General features: G+C 31.6%; 1 protein-coding gene across 1 annotated transcript; it reads left to right on the top strand.

The window, feature by feature from the left end:
* Window positions 1-538: 538 nt before the first annotated feature.
* LOC148627767 (serine/threonine-protein kinase Nek6-like) lies at window positions 539-14,384 on the top strand. The gene is made up of 12 exons (XM_088578394.1): window positions 539-721; window positions 2,952-3,026; window positions 3,916-4,273; window positions 7,283-7,564; window positions 8,463-8,563; window positions 8,892-8,988; window positions 9,595-9,702; window positions 9,918-10,080; window positions 10,540-10,638; window positions 10,866-10,926; window positions 11,354-11,453; window positions 12,153-14,384. Exons 3-12 carry the CDS (start codon window positions 4,106-4,108, stop codon window positions 12,288-12,290), a joined length of 1,317 nt encoding a protein of 438 aa, XP_088434520.1. The 5' UTR covers window positions 539-721; window positions 2,952-3,026; window positions 3,916-4,105; the 3' UTR covers window positions 12,291-14,384.
* The last annotated feature ends 1,641 nt before the right edge of the window (window positions 14,385-16,025 follow it).

The following is a 16,025-nucleotide window of genomic DNA, read 5'->3' on the forward strand; positions in this document are numbered from 1 at the left end:
GAAATAAAAAGAAATGAAACTCATATTACCATAAATTTGATTGTAAGAAATAATAAACACCCCTATTAAATTTGTTTTAGACTCATCTATATTGATGCGGAGAAACTAAGCTCAACAACTGAATGTGTAAAATTGGAACATTTCTATATGCGGGTGTCCGAGGTACTGTAGTTATATTTATATTTAACAAATCTAGTATCTCTCTTTAAATCGTACATCACACGAAATATTAGAAGATATAATACTAAAAAATATAGAATATATCTAATTATATTAATATAAATACTCAACTTTCTTGAAAAATATTTACACAATAACCCACCGCAAAATTGTTAAACCCCTTCCAATTGAAATGGATATGGATACCGCGGGGTCCCAACTTTTCATTTAATAGAACAAATGTTGACTAGCGTGTTGTAAATAGTACACAAATGTATAACATTAAAACTTGACAACTACTCTTAAAGGCGCATTATTCGCGTTGTTATCGAAATGCAATTATGAAAAATATAGAAGTCACCTATTTATACCACTTTTACTTGCATAACCTTTCTTCCGAATATTGCTGAACAACATACAGTGAGGGTACTGTGGGGTACATACATTTCATCCATATTTTAAATACAAACAGATCTATGGAATTTGGGTTTAACTTGCTCTGAAATGGACGCTGGCGATTATGCATTCAAAACAGATAATATCCAACAAATAATGAAATCAGGTACGTCAAGTAGTTTGTCTTAAAAAAGAATTATATTTTGCCCTCCAAAATTTGAAATTAAGTTAGATTAGACGAGAATGTTTTGGTTGTCAAAATGTCCATGATACAAATTGTAACTGAATCAAGCCAAAGATGATAGCGCAAAAAGGATTTTAGGATTTAAAATTGCTAAAACGAAGAGCAGTTGAAAACAGGGTTATGGTGACTAAATTATGCGGGTTTTGACTTTCATTCCAAAGGGTTGGGCAGTTCAAAGAAAGCTGATGATACGCTGTTCTAGGAACTTTCGTTGTTTTTCTCCTGAACATGTTTTCAATAGGACAGTTACTTTCATGTCGTCAACTTGTTGTTCCTATTATTATGTACAAATTAATAGAATATTCTCACATCAGTTGTGACTTAAAGTTTACATTTAATTCACATCACACATTGTTTCTTAAAATCCCAAATATTTGAATATCTGTAACCAGGCGCAGATTCATAGGAGGCAGGCCTGACGAACACCTCCCTAAAATTTTGACAAATATCTGTGCACGAAATTTTTTCCGTAAAACATATTTTTTTATATTTTATTTACACCTTCTAAATTGAAATCCTGGGTCCCCTGATAACTGGATGATTTTGTCAATATTATGTTCAATTCTAGACGTAAAGAACCTCTAACCTCTTGGAGATTTTAAGTTAATAGTTATCATTTGCTCAAGGATGTTCAAAGACAACTAGATTATAGACAAACGTTAGGTTAATCGACTTTGTTTGGGTTATGAACAATGGCGTCCATTATATTATAAATGGGATCTCAATTCTTCATTTCATTTTTTACCATTTATTGTGTCGTTTCTGTCTGTGATGTCTTTTGATTTATTGATATTATTCTATCATTATTTTCATATTGTTTTAAATAATGTAATAAAGTTCCTTCTGCCAGATGAATTGTTTACTTGTTTACGTTGTCATGTTTGTAATGAGCAACACAATGAAACGAGTTCCTAGTATCAGATATCTTTTTTTTTATTTACATCAGTTTAAATATCTCGTAACGGTGGAGTATCATAAAATATAATTACAGTGTCAAACGTTTCTAAAGGTATATTGGTCTATTTTCGGTACAATGAACACGAGTAAATAGCATCACTGTATGATCTATTTCACACACACGCACACACACTCGACTTCGTGCGGGCGGTGTAGCCATAGATGTCACAGCGGTACGAGTTCGAGTCCCGTGGAGGGAACGACCAAAAATTTGCATCGCAAATTTGACAGTTCTAACATCGTTGGGAATTTTATATATTTGTAATCACTGTCATCTAGACACCAGCGAAAGACATTCTCATCCAGTAATCAAAGTTACAATTTTAAGTCTCCTTTTCTACTCGTCTCCTATCAAACCATTTAATTGGATTATTTATTCTTTGTAGCTTTCTTCTATTACTTCAATTTCGCCTTTTGTCTTTTTCTGGTTGAACATTGCTTTATTATCACTTTCTTAATCACCTAATGTATAGCAATTTAACTGTTAAAAGGTTTTAACTGTAGTTTGGGGTTTCGAAGTCAATTTGGCTTGAATACGCGTGTTATCTTGACAGTTCTTATATTCATCTTTAGCTGAAATGTATGCTTCTATTTTTCTTGTTACCCTCTCTGTAATCATATATCTTAATATATACGTGCTGACGTGTTTATTCTTGTCGTTAGTTCTATTCTGATTTCAATTTTATTTCAATAAGATTGTCATTAATCATAGCTCTTCTTAAAATTATTACAATGTCTCCAAACGGTTATCTACATGAATACCAACATCCTTTAAAAAACGTTTAAATGTATTTATTTTGAATAGTCATACTGAACTGTATAGATAAATTAAGATGTTATACGAATAAAAAAAATAAGAAAGTGAGATCTTTGTCGAAAAAAATGCAAATCTGTTAAACTCGTTAGTGCTGCAAAATATGTTCCATGAGTTTGGAAATTCAATTGAATACTTTTGATTTTGTGGAAAGGATCAATTTTTCTACTCAAAGAAACTACATGTATATGGGTTTCTGCTTGGGATCTTTCAATGCCACTGATTTCCCAATAACACTCCACGTTACCTTGTAGTCATTTCGACAATAAACTAGAGTAGTAGGTATCTGCATTTCATTAGCTCTATGTTCAGACCAGCACAGCGTTGGTTTATAGTTGATAGATTAAACATAACACATTTCTAAATTTTGTTGGTTTTTAGTCTGTTTTTGAAGAGGTTATTTCCATTGCATTAAGGAAGCTTTGCACCTAGGAACACTGGAATTTATAATAAACCGTGAGTTGATCAGTTTATTAAAGACTATTTAATCAGTATTAAACATACCATGTAAAATATTCATGTCGTTGGCTAATGCTCATGAACATATGCGAAATAAATTATCTGTTTAAATACCCCCCCCACCGGATTCTAAACATGAATACTTGGCATACATAATATCAGAATCGCTGTGAAACAACTACTAGTATGTCTTAACTGCAATGCCGTGAATCCACATGTCTTAACTTATGTGTCTTCACATGCTAAATATAACATCCGCGCAAAAAGATATGTGGAAGTTGTCTTTATATGCTAAACATAACATCTGCGCAAAAAGATATGTTGGGGTAGTCGGGGCAATAAAAAAAATAACATCATCAAATATAAGAAATAATTATAATTACAGTCACTTAAAACTATCCAACAGCTTTTGAACAGTGGCGTCACACCTATTAAATTGACTTTAAGCAATAAATACCGTTTCGTGACTTTTTGAAACAATTATAAATAGCTCTCTCTCTATCTCTCTCTCTCTCTCTCTCTCGTCCATCCTGGACTTGACTTTTTATGAGCAACTCGGTGGGTGTTTCTAGAAAAGTAGAGGACGCTTACCCTACCGGTGCACCTGGTCCATGCTCCCAGTTTTTAGTGGAGTCTGAGTTGCTCATTTACTTTTGTTACTTTGTATGTATTATTTTGTTTATTTTTATGTTCTTTATTGTGTGTGTCTGGTCTTTGTCCCTGGATTACATTCTTTTGATTACCGCTAAAATCTTGGTTCCCTTGATTACTCTTTAAGTCTGATGTCAATTGAATACGCACAAATTGTTTCATAAAGAACAGTTGTTGCAGTTCCTGTTCAGCACAAATATAGATCTCCTTTCCTGTAAATTTGATTTGTTTCCAGGTACTTTCCTGTGGTTATTTAAAAGCTTGGCATATATTCTCATTGATTTGGGTTTTAATAATATATATTTTGTTTACACACGTATGACAGACTTTAAAAATCTCTTGTCATACCTTAGTCATATCATCAAGGGACAGAATGGGAAAAGGAAGTTTATTTCTTGATGAAATTTGAATGCATGTAAATAATTATGCGATCAGCATTGAACGCAATGGCCAGGATTACAGAAAGTGATTCTTTGATTGGATCGGATTGCGGAGACTATACGATCCACCAGTTTGTTGGTAAAGGTACATTTGGAAAAGTGTATCGTGGAACATGCACGAGTGCAAAAGAAAGAGGAGGAGCTACGTTTATTGTGAGTATACTAATACACAGGCGTGGTATTCATTTTTAAAATTTTCTTTTTACATATGATATCGTGTTTAAAAATGTCCTTCCAGTATACACTGTGTCCAGCAACATTAACAAATAAAAAAAACGCAAAAGCATCCCCCCCCCAAATAAAAGTGAACTATCAAACAATGAAAATACAGAAAAGCAGCAAAATATTTCAAAATAATTAAATTCCTCTTTGTGAAAGCTACCTATCGTTACGTCGAATGCGTTTTTTAAGCTGTGATTTAGTATATTTTTTTTCTTTTAAAACATGGTTACTGCAATGCCGTGAATCCACATTTGTCCCCTCATTCTTCATATTGTTAACTTGAATCCAGCATCTTTCCCAGTAAGTCAGAAAATGCTCAAATGAAACTGCTACAAAGACATCTGATACTTCATTTGTGATAACAGATGACCAGATAAGTGGAGGAGAAGTAAAGTACATAATAGTCGAAACCTGTGAGTGAGGGGATGTTAATAGTAATATACAGTTTCAGAGTTACCTGGGGTTAAATCTTAGATTAGAAAACTAATCTGGAAATAATTTTCTGTATTCCCCCTTCTTCACCTTCTTCATTTGCCAAGTAGGAGGTATAAATGCCTGAAAAGTTCCAAATGACACCATCACCTCTAAAGGAACAAACAACTATTTATTTACTTGGGAAGAATGGTGTCGCAACGTATGATAAATTTACAGCACTAGTATGTTTTAGTTGAAAATAACACATGACATGACACATGAGCTCGATTTTTTCGGTATAAGGTAATTTCGCAGAATACTGCTCAACTTAGTCATCAATAAAAAGCTGTACAGCCTCCACTATCTCAGAAAGTAAAAAAAAAATTAAAATGTAAACAGCGTGACAAATCTAAGGAGCTAATTCAACCTCCATTTCTACGGCCACTTTCTGTTGATCATCGACTTGAAAGAAAAAAGGAATATGAAGTTAAAGGAGATGACGTCTGAAAAATTAAATATTTAAAAAAAAAATAGACAACAAAGGAAATCTATGTTGTGGTCTTGTATGCATTTTAGCACGAAGGGACCAAGCAAGTGTGCCCCTTAACAATTCAGTTCGATAATATTATTTGGGTAGATATGGGTGATTTGTAAAAAAAAACCACAATAACAATAATTTTAAACAAATAATTATAATTCCACATTGTTCAAAAATGTATCAAGAATGAAAAATGGTTGCATCACAAATAAAACAAATAACACCCGAGCAACGAGAGAAAATATATGGTACAAAGATCCCGTTTGAAATGAAACTAATTCGATATAGCACACGGGATGGGGAAAGTCAAAGGTCGTGGAAGCAAAGCGAAGCAGAAAATGCGGATAGATGGATCTCGACAGCATGCTCTTGACGTCTTCTACGGAATTGAAAACTCAACCAATTACAAAACATTGTAGTTCATTAAACGAACGCTATATATATATATATATATATGGTTATAAAAGCTAGTGGATTCTCAACATTTTGTTAGTGGTAGATATGTATCGTTTTGTCATTTTTTATTTTACTTTGCAATATGATCGATATAGATAACCCTCAAGTTAAGCAGCATTCTTTCTTTAAAAAACACCTCATTCATTTCAAATAATGAATTGCTTCTTTTTAAACCAGACCAGCAAAACATATAAAAGTGTTTTTCTTTTTTTTCAAAATTTATCATAATAGAAAATGTTTGTTTCAAAACAAGTGACACTGCACCTCATATAAAGCAATATCGAATATACACAAGTCTTTAACCAAATGTATAAACAAATTAGTGGCTCTCATTTTTTAGTTTTTTTTCTATGCTAGTCAAACCTTTGCAAAACTATGAATTGATATATACCTTACAAAACTAAAATAATATTATATATACATAAATAAATGTCAAATACTTAAATGATTTTCTTTCGTGGCTAGCTCCATATGAAATGTTTTAAATCGCTGAACGTTTTATACCCCCCTTTCCCTTGTTGCAAGAGTATTTCATCTAATTTTAAGCAACATAGAAATTTGTGAATATGCGAAATACGAACTACGTGACATAGTTTTCCTTTCCTCTTTCGTCTACTCCGGACTTGACTTTTTATGAGCAACTCGGCGGATGGTTCTAGAAAAGCAGAGGACGCTTACCCTACCGGTGCAACTGGTGCATGCTCCCAGTTTTTAGTGGAGTCCGAGTTGCTCATTTACTTTTGTTACTTTGTATGTATGATTTTAGTTACTCTATGTTATTTGTTGTATATGTCTGTTTTCCGTGTCTGGTCTTTGTCCCTGGGTTACATTCTTTTGATTACCGCTATAACTTTGGTTCCCTTGATTAATCTCTTACTACAATACTAGTAATTGATAAAATAATGTGCACTACTTTTGCCAAAAAATACTGGCAACAATCTTATAATGATTTGCGACAATCGTCGAATGAATTTTGCTATCATTATGCTTATAGTGTGTGCTGGCCTTACCCTAGTGTTTAACTACAAGGGTCTTTAATTCATTTATTCTCAATTTAACCGTTTAATAGTATAACAGTTCTTAGTTTAACATTGGCGACTACATTTGAACACTTAAAGTTTCTTACAGTGACATGCATTACGACTTACTTGTAAAAGTTTACATACAAAAATATCAATTATATAAGTATTACAAATTTCGGTATTCTGTACGCGTGTTACAATAAGAATAATTACAACCCAATGTATAGGGAGATCCAGATTCAAAATAAATTGCATATAAGAACTACAAATATTGAAATGGTCAGCTAAATCTAGCATTGAGAAGTTTTACCATGTGAAAAAATGAATGAAGGCTCGGTGTTTTATGGGCTTTGTTATACTGTAAATATCGGTAAAGTTTGAATCAGATAAGTCTGGCTACTGGACTGTCAAAACGATGCTCTGTATTCTAGGTCTAGTATATATATTAAGACGATCTTTTTTTATCCATACAAAAGTAATTTGTGTATTCATTTCTTTTTTTTTTTGTAGCCGACAAGTCTTGCTCTGAAATTGATAAACCTTTCCAAATCATCAGTTAATAAAAAGCAAAAAGAATGGCTGAACAGAGAAATTGATATTTTGAATGATCCAGAACTGAAAACTCACCCAAACATAGTCAAATATGTGGAATATTTTACTAATGACACATTTCTTTGCATTGTTATGGAATTCTATGAAGGAGGAGATCTCTTTGACTACATCAGAAACAAAGATCCAATACAGGAAAGAGCATTCCTTGAATACCTTGGACAATTAGCGAATGGACTTGAGGTAATAATTTGTTTTTGAGTCCCAACACAAACACATTTAAGCGGGGATTCACCCTTCTGTCTGTCTGTCTGTCTGTACGTCTTTCCAAATGTCTTGTTTTTAGCACAACTTTATTCTCCGAAACCACTGAAAGGTTTAGCATTATCTGTAAATGTACATGATAGTATATAATTATCGTTGCAGGGAGATTAGTTATTTATATAAACCTAATAAGCGGAATATTGTATATTGTATTGTGTGTGTCAACAAATTTAATGCACAACAAGTGTTTCTTTACACACCAAAATCTGTTTAAAATATGTGTAATAAAAATTGGTACTGTCTATTTTCTCGATTTCGACAACGGTGGTCATCACAGTACTAACATTTATGATAAAAGAGACGACTTTAGTTTTAAAGTTATAACTTTTCATTAGCTTTTCAGCAATATACCTTCATCTCCTGCATATGGTGATCGCCTGAATATAGCTGAAATATTGCTGCTCGGGCGTTAAACCCCAACAATCAATCAATCAATCCTGCATATGGTGTTTATATTCTCTTACCAAATTCTTTTTCCAGATATCAGAACGATTAATACTCAATACTCAGTTTCATCTAAAACAATGAGTAATAATTGCTTATTATTAAGTTATTATTTGTACTGATATGAACACTGATTTACCGATTATGACACTGAAGCATGTAAATGCTGTTTAATTACCACTGGTATATTCATGCCGCAATGGGAGTTTTGGCGCGCTGTAAAACCTTGTCTGTATAAATATTTTGTCAGATCTATTGTGGACTTGACTTGATTATGGATTGGGAATTTTTTTTGTCATCCTTATTTATGACATTATTGCCTTTAAAAATTGTATAAATCATTGATTTATTTCAACAATTAATATAATTGTAGTTTCTTCATAATAAGAAGATAATTCACAGGGATGTTAAAACGAAGAACATTCTTCTATCAGCAACTAATGATCTGAAAATAAGCGACTTTGGAGTAGCCAGGTGTATGATTTAAAACATTTTATGATAAATACTTCATACTGCTTAATTCAATGAAAAATAATTGAAGTTGCATAGTCATTAATATGAACCTTTTTTAATTTGAAATAAACACATTAGTGACATGCTTTAGGGTATGCATTTGTGTTGGTTCTGACAAAAAAAACCCCAAAAAACAAAACAAAACAAAGCAAAGCAAAAGGTTGTTGTAAAGTTACTTGCAATACTTTTGTAATAAATTTCTGTTAAATATAATTTTCTACATAGTTTGATTTATGCATTTATTCAGAAAACGAAAAAATACCATTATTATTAAAATGCGTTGTTGCAGGAAAATAGAACAAATTGATATGGCATTGACTAAACCAGTTGGATCTCTAAATTACATGAGTCCTGAGATGTTAACGAGGCAGCAGTATAGCTTTAAGGTTTGTTTTACTATTTAATGAAGAAGAAATCAATTGTTTTGTAGAGAAATAGTTTATCTGAAGAGTATTTCTACAGAAATGAATTTTTCATGAATGAGTCATCAAATACAGGATAAAACAGTAGTGAACATCACACAAGTTATTAAGTACCAGTCTTTTTAAGAATCAGACAGACGGTGATTCATGCATGTCAAATACCCACCGAATTCACTTTTGTTTCTTATCTAGAATCAGTTACAGACCACATAACCAGTCATAGTTTTTCATTTTGGTAATGTCCTTTTGAGATAAAATTTATATAGATTGTTCGTTAAATCAGAACTTTCCAAGAGTTATCGTTCTTGATTTTTCTCAAAAGTACAGATCTGAATATGGAAAGGACAACTGTTTCATAAAATTATAGCATTTGTAGATTGAAAAGTCATTGTTCGGTGGGTTTTTCATCACCATGAAACACTTTAATATGGATAGTGTCTGAATTGTATATAGACTGGTACTTAAAGCATTTTAAAAAATCTGCTTTTAAAATTTTGTTTACAAACAAGACTTAGTGTTGTATTACTGTCAGCATGATTTTAGAAATCACTAAATTTTGTACCATTTCAGACTGATATATGGAGCCTTGCTTGTGTTTGTTATGAGATGGGAAGTGGAAAATGTGCTTTTACTGGTTCGAGCATTCCTTGCCTAATTGAAAAAATTAATTCAAGAGAGGTAACTTATAATAAAATATACTAAATGCATTGTTAGTCTGATGAAATCGTTTCTGGTTGTACGAAAAAAAAACGAAACTGAAAAGGTTGTTCTGAGTAATTTTTTTTTTCGGTTTTTGACTAGTTTTATTTTCTGAGACAACTCTTCCAGCTACTATCAACACGTGTTGTCTTTATACTTTTATAACATGTTTTTTTTTTATGTAAATTTTGCAGCTCCCAGATGTTTCAGGTCTATCATATTCAGAGCCAGTCAAAAACATCATTAAAGAGATGTTTGAGATCGATCCCGCGGGCAGACCAATGGCCTTGGAGATTAAAAATTTTGTGACTGAGCAACATCCAAAATCTAGTACAGTGCTGTCAAATTTTGACTTGGGTAAGGGTATGAAAAAAATATTCTATATATAAAATAATAAGTTTAAATGTACCGGGTATACCAGTTCACTACATTGGTATTTTCAGTGTTAGGAAACTTTTTTTTAAACTGTTTATTTTATTGAAGTACTTACATGTGGCATGATAGTACAAACAATATAAACAAACATACTACATGGACAAACATATGTACATTTTACAAAATTAAGACGGAAGTTAGGAATAATAATGGGAACCAAAAATCACTTAAATATTGACATTACAATTTTACGAAATTTTGATAATCCAAGAATGATTTTTTCTTTCAAATCAGTTTTACTTAACATTTGCAGGTAAAAACTGCTGTCTTTCATTACTGAAAAAAAATACCAACTAAATATATAAAATAAATTCATCACCCGATTCTTATTGTATTTGTTGTCGAAAGAATAACATGATCTAATAAAATGTCTTTCTTTAGGTTCTTCTAGACTGTACACACGTGATTCTGGTATTTCTACAGGACGGTCTGAACGCCAACGACAGAGAACTTATTCGGAATCAGAGGGGGACAGTGTGGGTTAGTTTAATATTTTGTTTGAAATCCCCTCGAACAAACTGATCGATCAAAACAGTACCATGCAGTTATGCAATTCTTTAATAAAGATAACCACCCATCAACAAAGTAGTTGTTTGTACCTTGTGAAGCAATTCAAATAAAAAATCCACAAAGTTGATATGTTAGCATAGTTAAACATGGCAACTAGAGACTTTTTCATGACATAAATAGGTTTGTTTTGGTTCTAGTTGTAGGTAGTACTTATACAGAACATTCAAATCTTGAAACACAGTCAGCGAGCATGCAAGCGTAAGCACAATATTAGTGTTTAAGCCATCTTTTATTTGTATAATAGCTATTGTCATATGAAACACATATAGATATTCCGTTCCATACGGAAGGAGGAAATTTCGATGTTAAAAGCAAACAATTCGGTGCACGTGTGATTTCAAAGAAGTAATATTTGCTGCTGTAAAACTACACTAGCCAATTGTATAATTGTAAGATTTTTTCTCCATGCATTTTTTTAAAGTCTTCTTAATTCGGCATGGTGTGAATTAAGGTACGAAAACCGACAATATTTAATGATGATGTTATAAAAAAAATTAATAAAAAGTTATCCAGTTCAGTATATCCCGATGATCCTCTTCATTATAAGTTTTAAATAATGGATGCAACACTTTTTTTAATTCATTTAAATCTCGAGACCTTTAATTTTATTATCCCCAATACTCAGGAAAATCATTAAAATGATTGGCAGACATAATGCAACAGGGAAGCTACAAACAATTATGAATTACTTCACCAAATACCCTGATAACAAGAGTGGATTGAAGGTGAGTCAATTAGTTTTTAGCTCATTGCGTGTAGCGTAATATTATCAATTATTATAGTAATACTACTTAGAAATTACATACGTCTTTAATATCAAACATTTTTCTCAAGATAATTAAATTAATAAAATAATAAAAAATAATAATAATAGTAATAATAATGATAGGATAATTAATTGGAAAGAGTGAATAACCAAAATATGATTCACGAGTGCCGAAGAACGCCTAGATTTAAAGAGTGTGCGAAACTTGTTCCGCGCACGAGTTATATCTTAATGCGTTTTTGGCACGAGTGATCATATTTTGTTATTCACGATAACCAATTGAATATCCTATTTATTATATAGATTTTCTGCATTATTCATTGTTATTTTCAACATAAATTAAAAATTTTGTGAATGGCGGATTGATATTCGTGTTGTGACGCTTTGGCGGGAGAAAGCGCGAGAGTGAAATTACCGAATTTATTTCACAGTGTGAATTATCGAAAAAAAAAATACACTGGGAACATTCGGTAAATCACTACTATCTATATAATTATACAAAATAACTGTCTCTGTTCCTGCTATTGCTGTTTCTGACAGGTATCACTATTCTTATATTTTGAAAATGATTGTTGAAGGACTTAATTTCAACATAGATTTTTTTTCTTTTGGCGGAATGATGTTTTAACATTTATTTAATGGATCTCTTGCTTTAAAGGCAAAGGTAAAAGAGGTTTTAGGTGAACAATCAGCTTCAAAACTCCTGCCGTTCATTCTTACATTGAAAGGAATGGAGGAAGGTATCCGAGAAATACCTGGACATGAAGAGGAATATTCTACTGCCCCAGCTGAATGAAGCATTATGGGGCGTGATGGGTAATAAGTGGCCAGTACTGCAGTCGATAAAAAAATCAACTTTTGAAAGAGAATTTGTCAAAAACCACTTTAGCTGTGATTGATTTTCATTTTTACGTCTCGTTGGATTTTTTATGAAAGATTCACCACAGTTCTGTTAAGTTTCGATTTATGGACTTTGTAAATGTCAAAGTCTAGAGTTATATAGTTCTGTTAAATTTCGATTTATGGAATTCGTAAATGTCAAAGCCTAGAGTTATATAGCAATTTGTGCTATTACGATTTTTTCTCGTGGGATTTGGAGTTCCTCCATATTTTTTAGATTCATTGATGTTTTGTTGCTCTTGTAGTAAAATAGCTCAATGATAAAAAATAACAGTAGCACTTATTTTTGCAAATTCTATTATTCATGAAATATCTCACAAAAGTTATTGTCATTAAGCATTTATTATGTACCATAATATATATAAAAGGAATTCAACACATCTTATGGACATTTTAATTATTTGAATTTACTAATCAATCATTTTATAAAGCAACCGAAGAATTTATTTTCGAAGAATTACCCAGAATAGTTTTTTTTCTTCACGTTTTCGTCTTTCATGTGTATCTGTGATATATATACAAAGAGTAGAATTTATCAGATGAAAGAAATCTTTTCTGGAAAAGCTAAATTAGCTGGACAACTCCTGAATGTTCATTTTAATGCCCAATTATATTTTGGGTAGTAGAGTTGTAGTTTTTTTTGTTTTTTGTTTTATACATTTCTCTTATTTCGAGTCATTTAAACGGTGCTTAGATTATGTCGTACTTAGTTGCTTAAATTCAGAAAATGAATGTAGAATTTATCAGATGAAAGAAATCTTTTCTGGACAAGCTGAATTAGCTGGACAACTCCTGAATGTTCATTTTAATGCCCAATTATATTTTGGGTAGTAGAGTTGTAGTTTTTGTTTTGTTTTGTTTTTTTTTTTATACATTTCTCTTATTTCGAGTCATTTAAACGGTGCTTAGATTATGTCATACTTTGTTGCTTAAATTCAGAAAATGAATGTGGCTCATAATATATGTAAATACGATTTAAAAAAAAGAAGCAAAGTTCTTTTTATATATCCGTATGTAATGTTGATCAATATAGTGAATTTTGCATGTTTTTTTTTAATGCAGTCACTATAGTTATCCATATGTTTGCTCTGAATTAAACTATGTCGGTGCTTGAAAAGGATTGGTTTATATATCCGTCCATATTTGCAAACTATTCTAGCTCCTCAAATACATGTATTTGTTTTATATGAATTTATGTGTCAGTGTTATACTTGATAAATGATTGTATGATTATATGACTAGTTTTCTACTAATTCATCTTAGTACACATAAATCTTTATCTTTATATATCATGGCCATTGCCAATTATTGTAATTGTGTTCGTGCTAATAAAGAATTTGAATTTATAAATGTTGGATAGAACCTAATTAATATTTTCATTACATTTTATAGTCAAATCACTCAGAAATTGCACGTGTAATACAGTGTACAAGTATGGTTGCTCAGGGTAATAACATTTTACAAGGGACAGATGATATGATTTTGCACTCCTATTTAGCCTCCATAAAATAATAACTCGCCTCAGGGGTGAATAACACACAGAAAGCTAGGTCTTTATGGAAAATGAAAAATTGGAAATCAAATGTGGATGCAACAGTAAGAAGCCATATGTACAGCGGTTATAAAACACGGTACCAAGAGCCAAAAAAAAAAACGAACTAAATTTGCTATTCCAAAAGTTAAGACAGTAAATCCAAAGTAATCAGTTTTTTCTATGATAATTATTTCTCTATAATAATAATAATAATAATAATAATAATAATGATATATAATAACAATTAAATATATGATATATTATTACTCTATATCATAGTATCAAATTACTTTAATATACTTGCTGTATCTACTTTTTTCCTTATTTGCAAAGATTTGCCAGTTTTTTTTATAAGGACATGGGACATTTTCACATGGTCAATTATTGTTTAAAATTCCGAATGGTCAAGAAAGATGTAAAATTAGGCAGTTTTTTACATTTCAATAAATTTTGCTATAGAAGAATTGTGTTTCTTTTCAATGTCGTCATATATGATCCTTTTTGTCCAAATTGATCATAGTACAATAAATGCAATACATAAATATTTTATATTGTGAAGTAACATTACATATTTCATCAATTATTTTTTACAGCAAAATATATTTTCCAAACCTTAACTAAATCTCACACACACACACAATTTAATTCAGCACCTCATTAAGGATTTTTATCTATTTCTTAACATCAACTTAAACAATAGAATGTACTATAAGATACTTGATACTTTTCGGTATTCATTTAATTCCTCTTCAATTGGGCAATTTCAGATTTTATTCATGTTCAAGGATTCTGAATACTTTGAAAAGTGTGAAAATGCATAAAGGTATTTGGAACCAATGTAAAAAAAAATAAAACATAATCGGGAATGCTGTATTGTATTCATCAACGGAAACTTAACAAAAATTCGTTTATTTATATAAATGGTAATCATAAACACGATCAAATGAGTAATTGAATAGCAGTCTTTATAAAAATCAGACGGGGCGATCCATGCGTATCAAAAGCCCACCAAATTCATTTTTATTTCTAATTCAGTAATGGTAACAGACTACAAAACATGTCTTAGTTTGTCATTTGGTTCTTTCACTTTTTGTGAAAAAATATAGATTGTCTATGAAATAAACATAAGTAATTGTTCCTTGATTTTGCTTGATTCGGTTGATTTTAGTGGAATTTCTCAAAAATACAGATTTAAATACAGAAACTACTATCGTTGCATGAAAATATAGAACATATGTAGACCAAAAAAGCGTCGTTTGTTCGGTGGGTTCTCCAACACTATGAACCACCCATACCATTAGCAATATCTGAATTCTATATGAACTGGTATTTAGATTAAATGCATAATAATTCTTTCAATTGGTGAATTGTTGTCTTTGTTTTCTGTTCGATAGTACCCCGGTGTATCTTTCCACTATATCTCTCACAATGGGTCGACGCCGTGTTGTTTTATGTCTTCCTCATTTCCTTCTTTCTTCAGGTTTCCATCTTAGACCTACCTTGATCATGCCTTCTGGTGGTCGGTCTGCGAAGAACATGACCAAGCCACCTCCATCTCGTTTGTTTCAGTAAAGTTTCTATATCTTTGATGTTCGTTATTCTGTACAGGTCTGCATTGGAGATTTTATCTGGCCAAAATATTTTCCTTATCCTCCTAAGGCAGCTGTTATGAAAGACAGAAAGTTTGTTGGTGTATTTATGGTCATTCTATACTCCAGCATTCTGAGCCATAGAGAAGCACAGATAGCACATAACTATTATAGAGTACAGATACTCCAGCATTCTAAGTCATAGAGAAACACAGATAGTACACAGCTATTATAGAGTTTCAGATGGCTTAGAAAAGGCTGCTGTTTTGCAGATTTTGCCTTATCTGATGAATTTTGCTCTCCATCCATCCATCCATCCATCCATTCATTCATTCATTCATTCATTCATTCTTTTTTCGTCCTTTATTTCCTCTGTACAGAGATTTGATTTGAAATAACGGTAGGTATACATACAAGCGTAAGACAAAAATAATTGAAATGGAAAAACTATTCTATATACATACTAAATTTTAAAAACCATGTCAAAGTACTATGATAAATGTAAGTG

Source organism: Perna viridis, chromosome 1 (genome assembly GCF_037379345.1).
Source record: "Perna viridis isolate PV_CMFRI_1.1 ecotype Kerala chromosome 1, ASM3737934v1, whole genome shotgun sequence".
Classification (NCBI taxonomy): domain Eukaryota; kingdom Metazoa; phylum Mollusca; class Bivalvia; order Mytilida; family Mytilidae; genus Perna; species Perna viridis.

Bases quoted from the DNA above. Each gene is read 5' to 3' on its own strand.
- LOC148627767 (XM_088578394.1), top strand. From the start codon at position 4,106: ATGCGATCAGCATTGAACGCAATGGCCAGGATTACAGAAAGTGATTCT. The intron at 7,565-8,462 runs GTAATAATTTGT...ATATAATTGTAG, and splicing joins AATTAGCGAATGGACTTGAG to TTTCTTCATAATAAGAAGAT. The intron at 11,454-12,152 runs GTGAGTCAATTA...CTTGCTTTAAAG, and splicing joins ATAACAAGAGTGGATTGAAG to GCAAAGGTAAAAGAGGTTTT.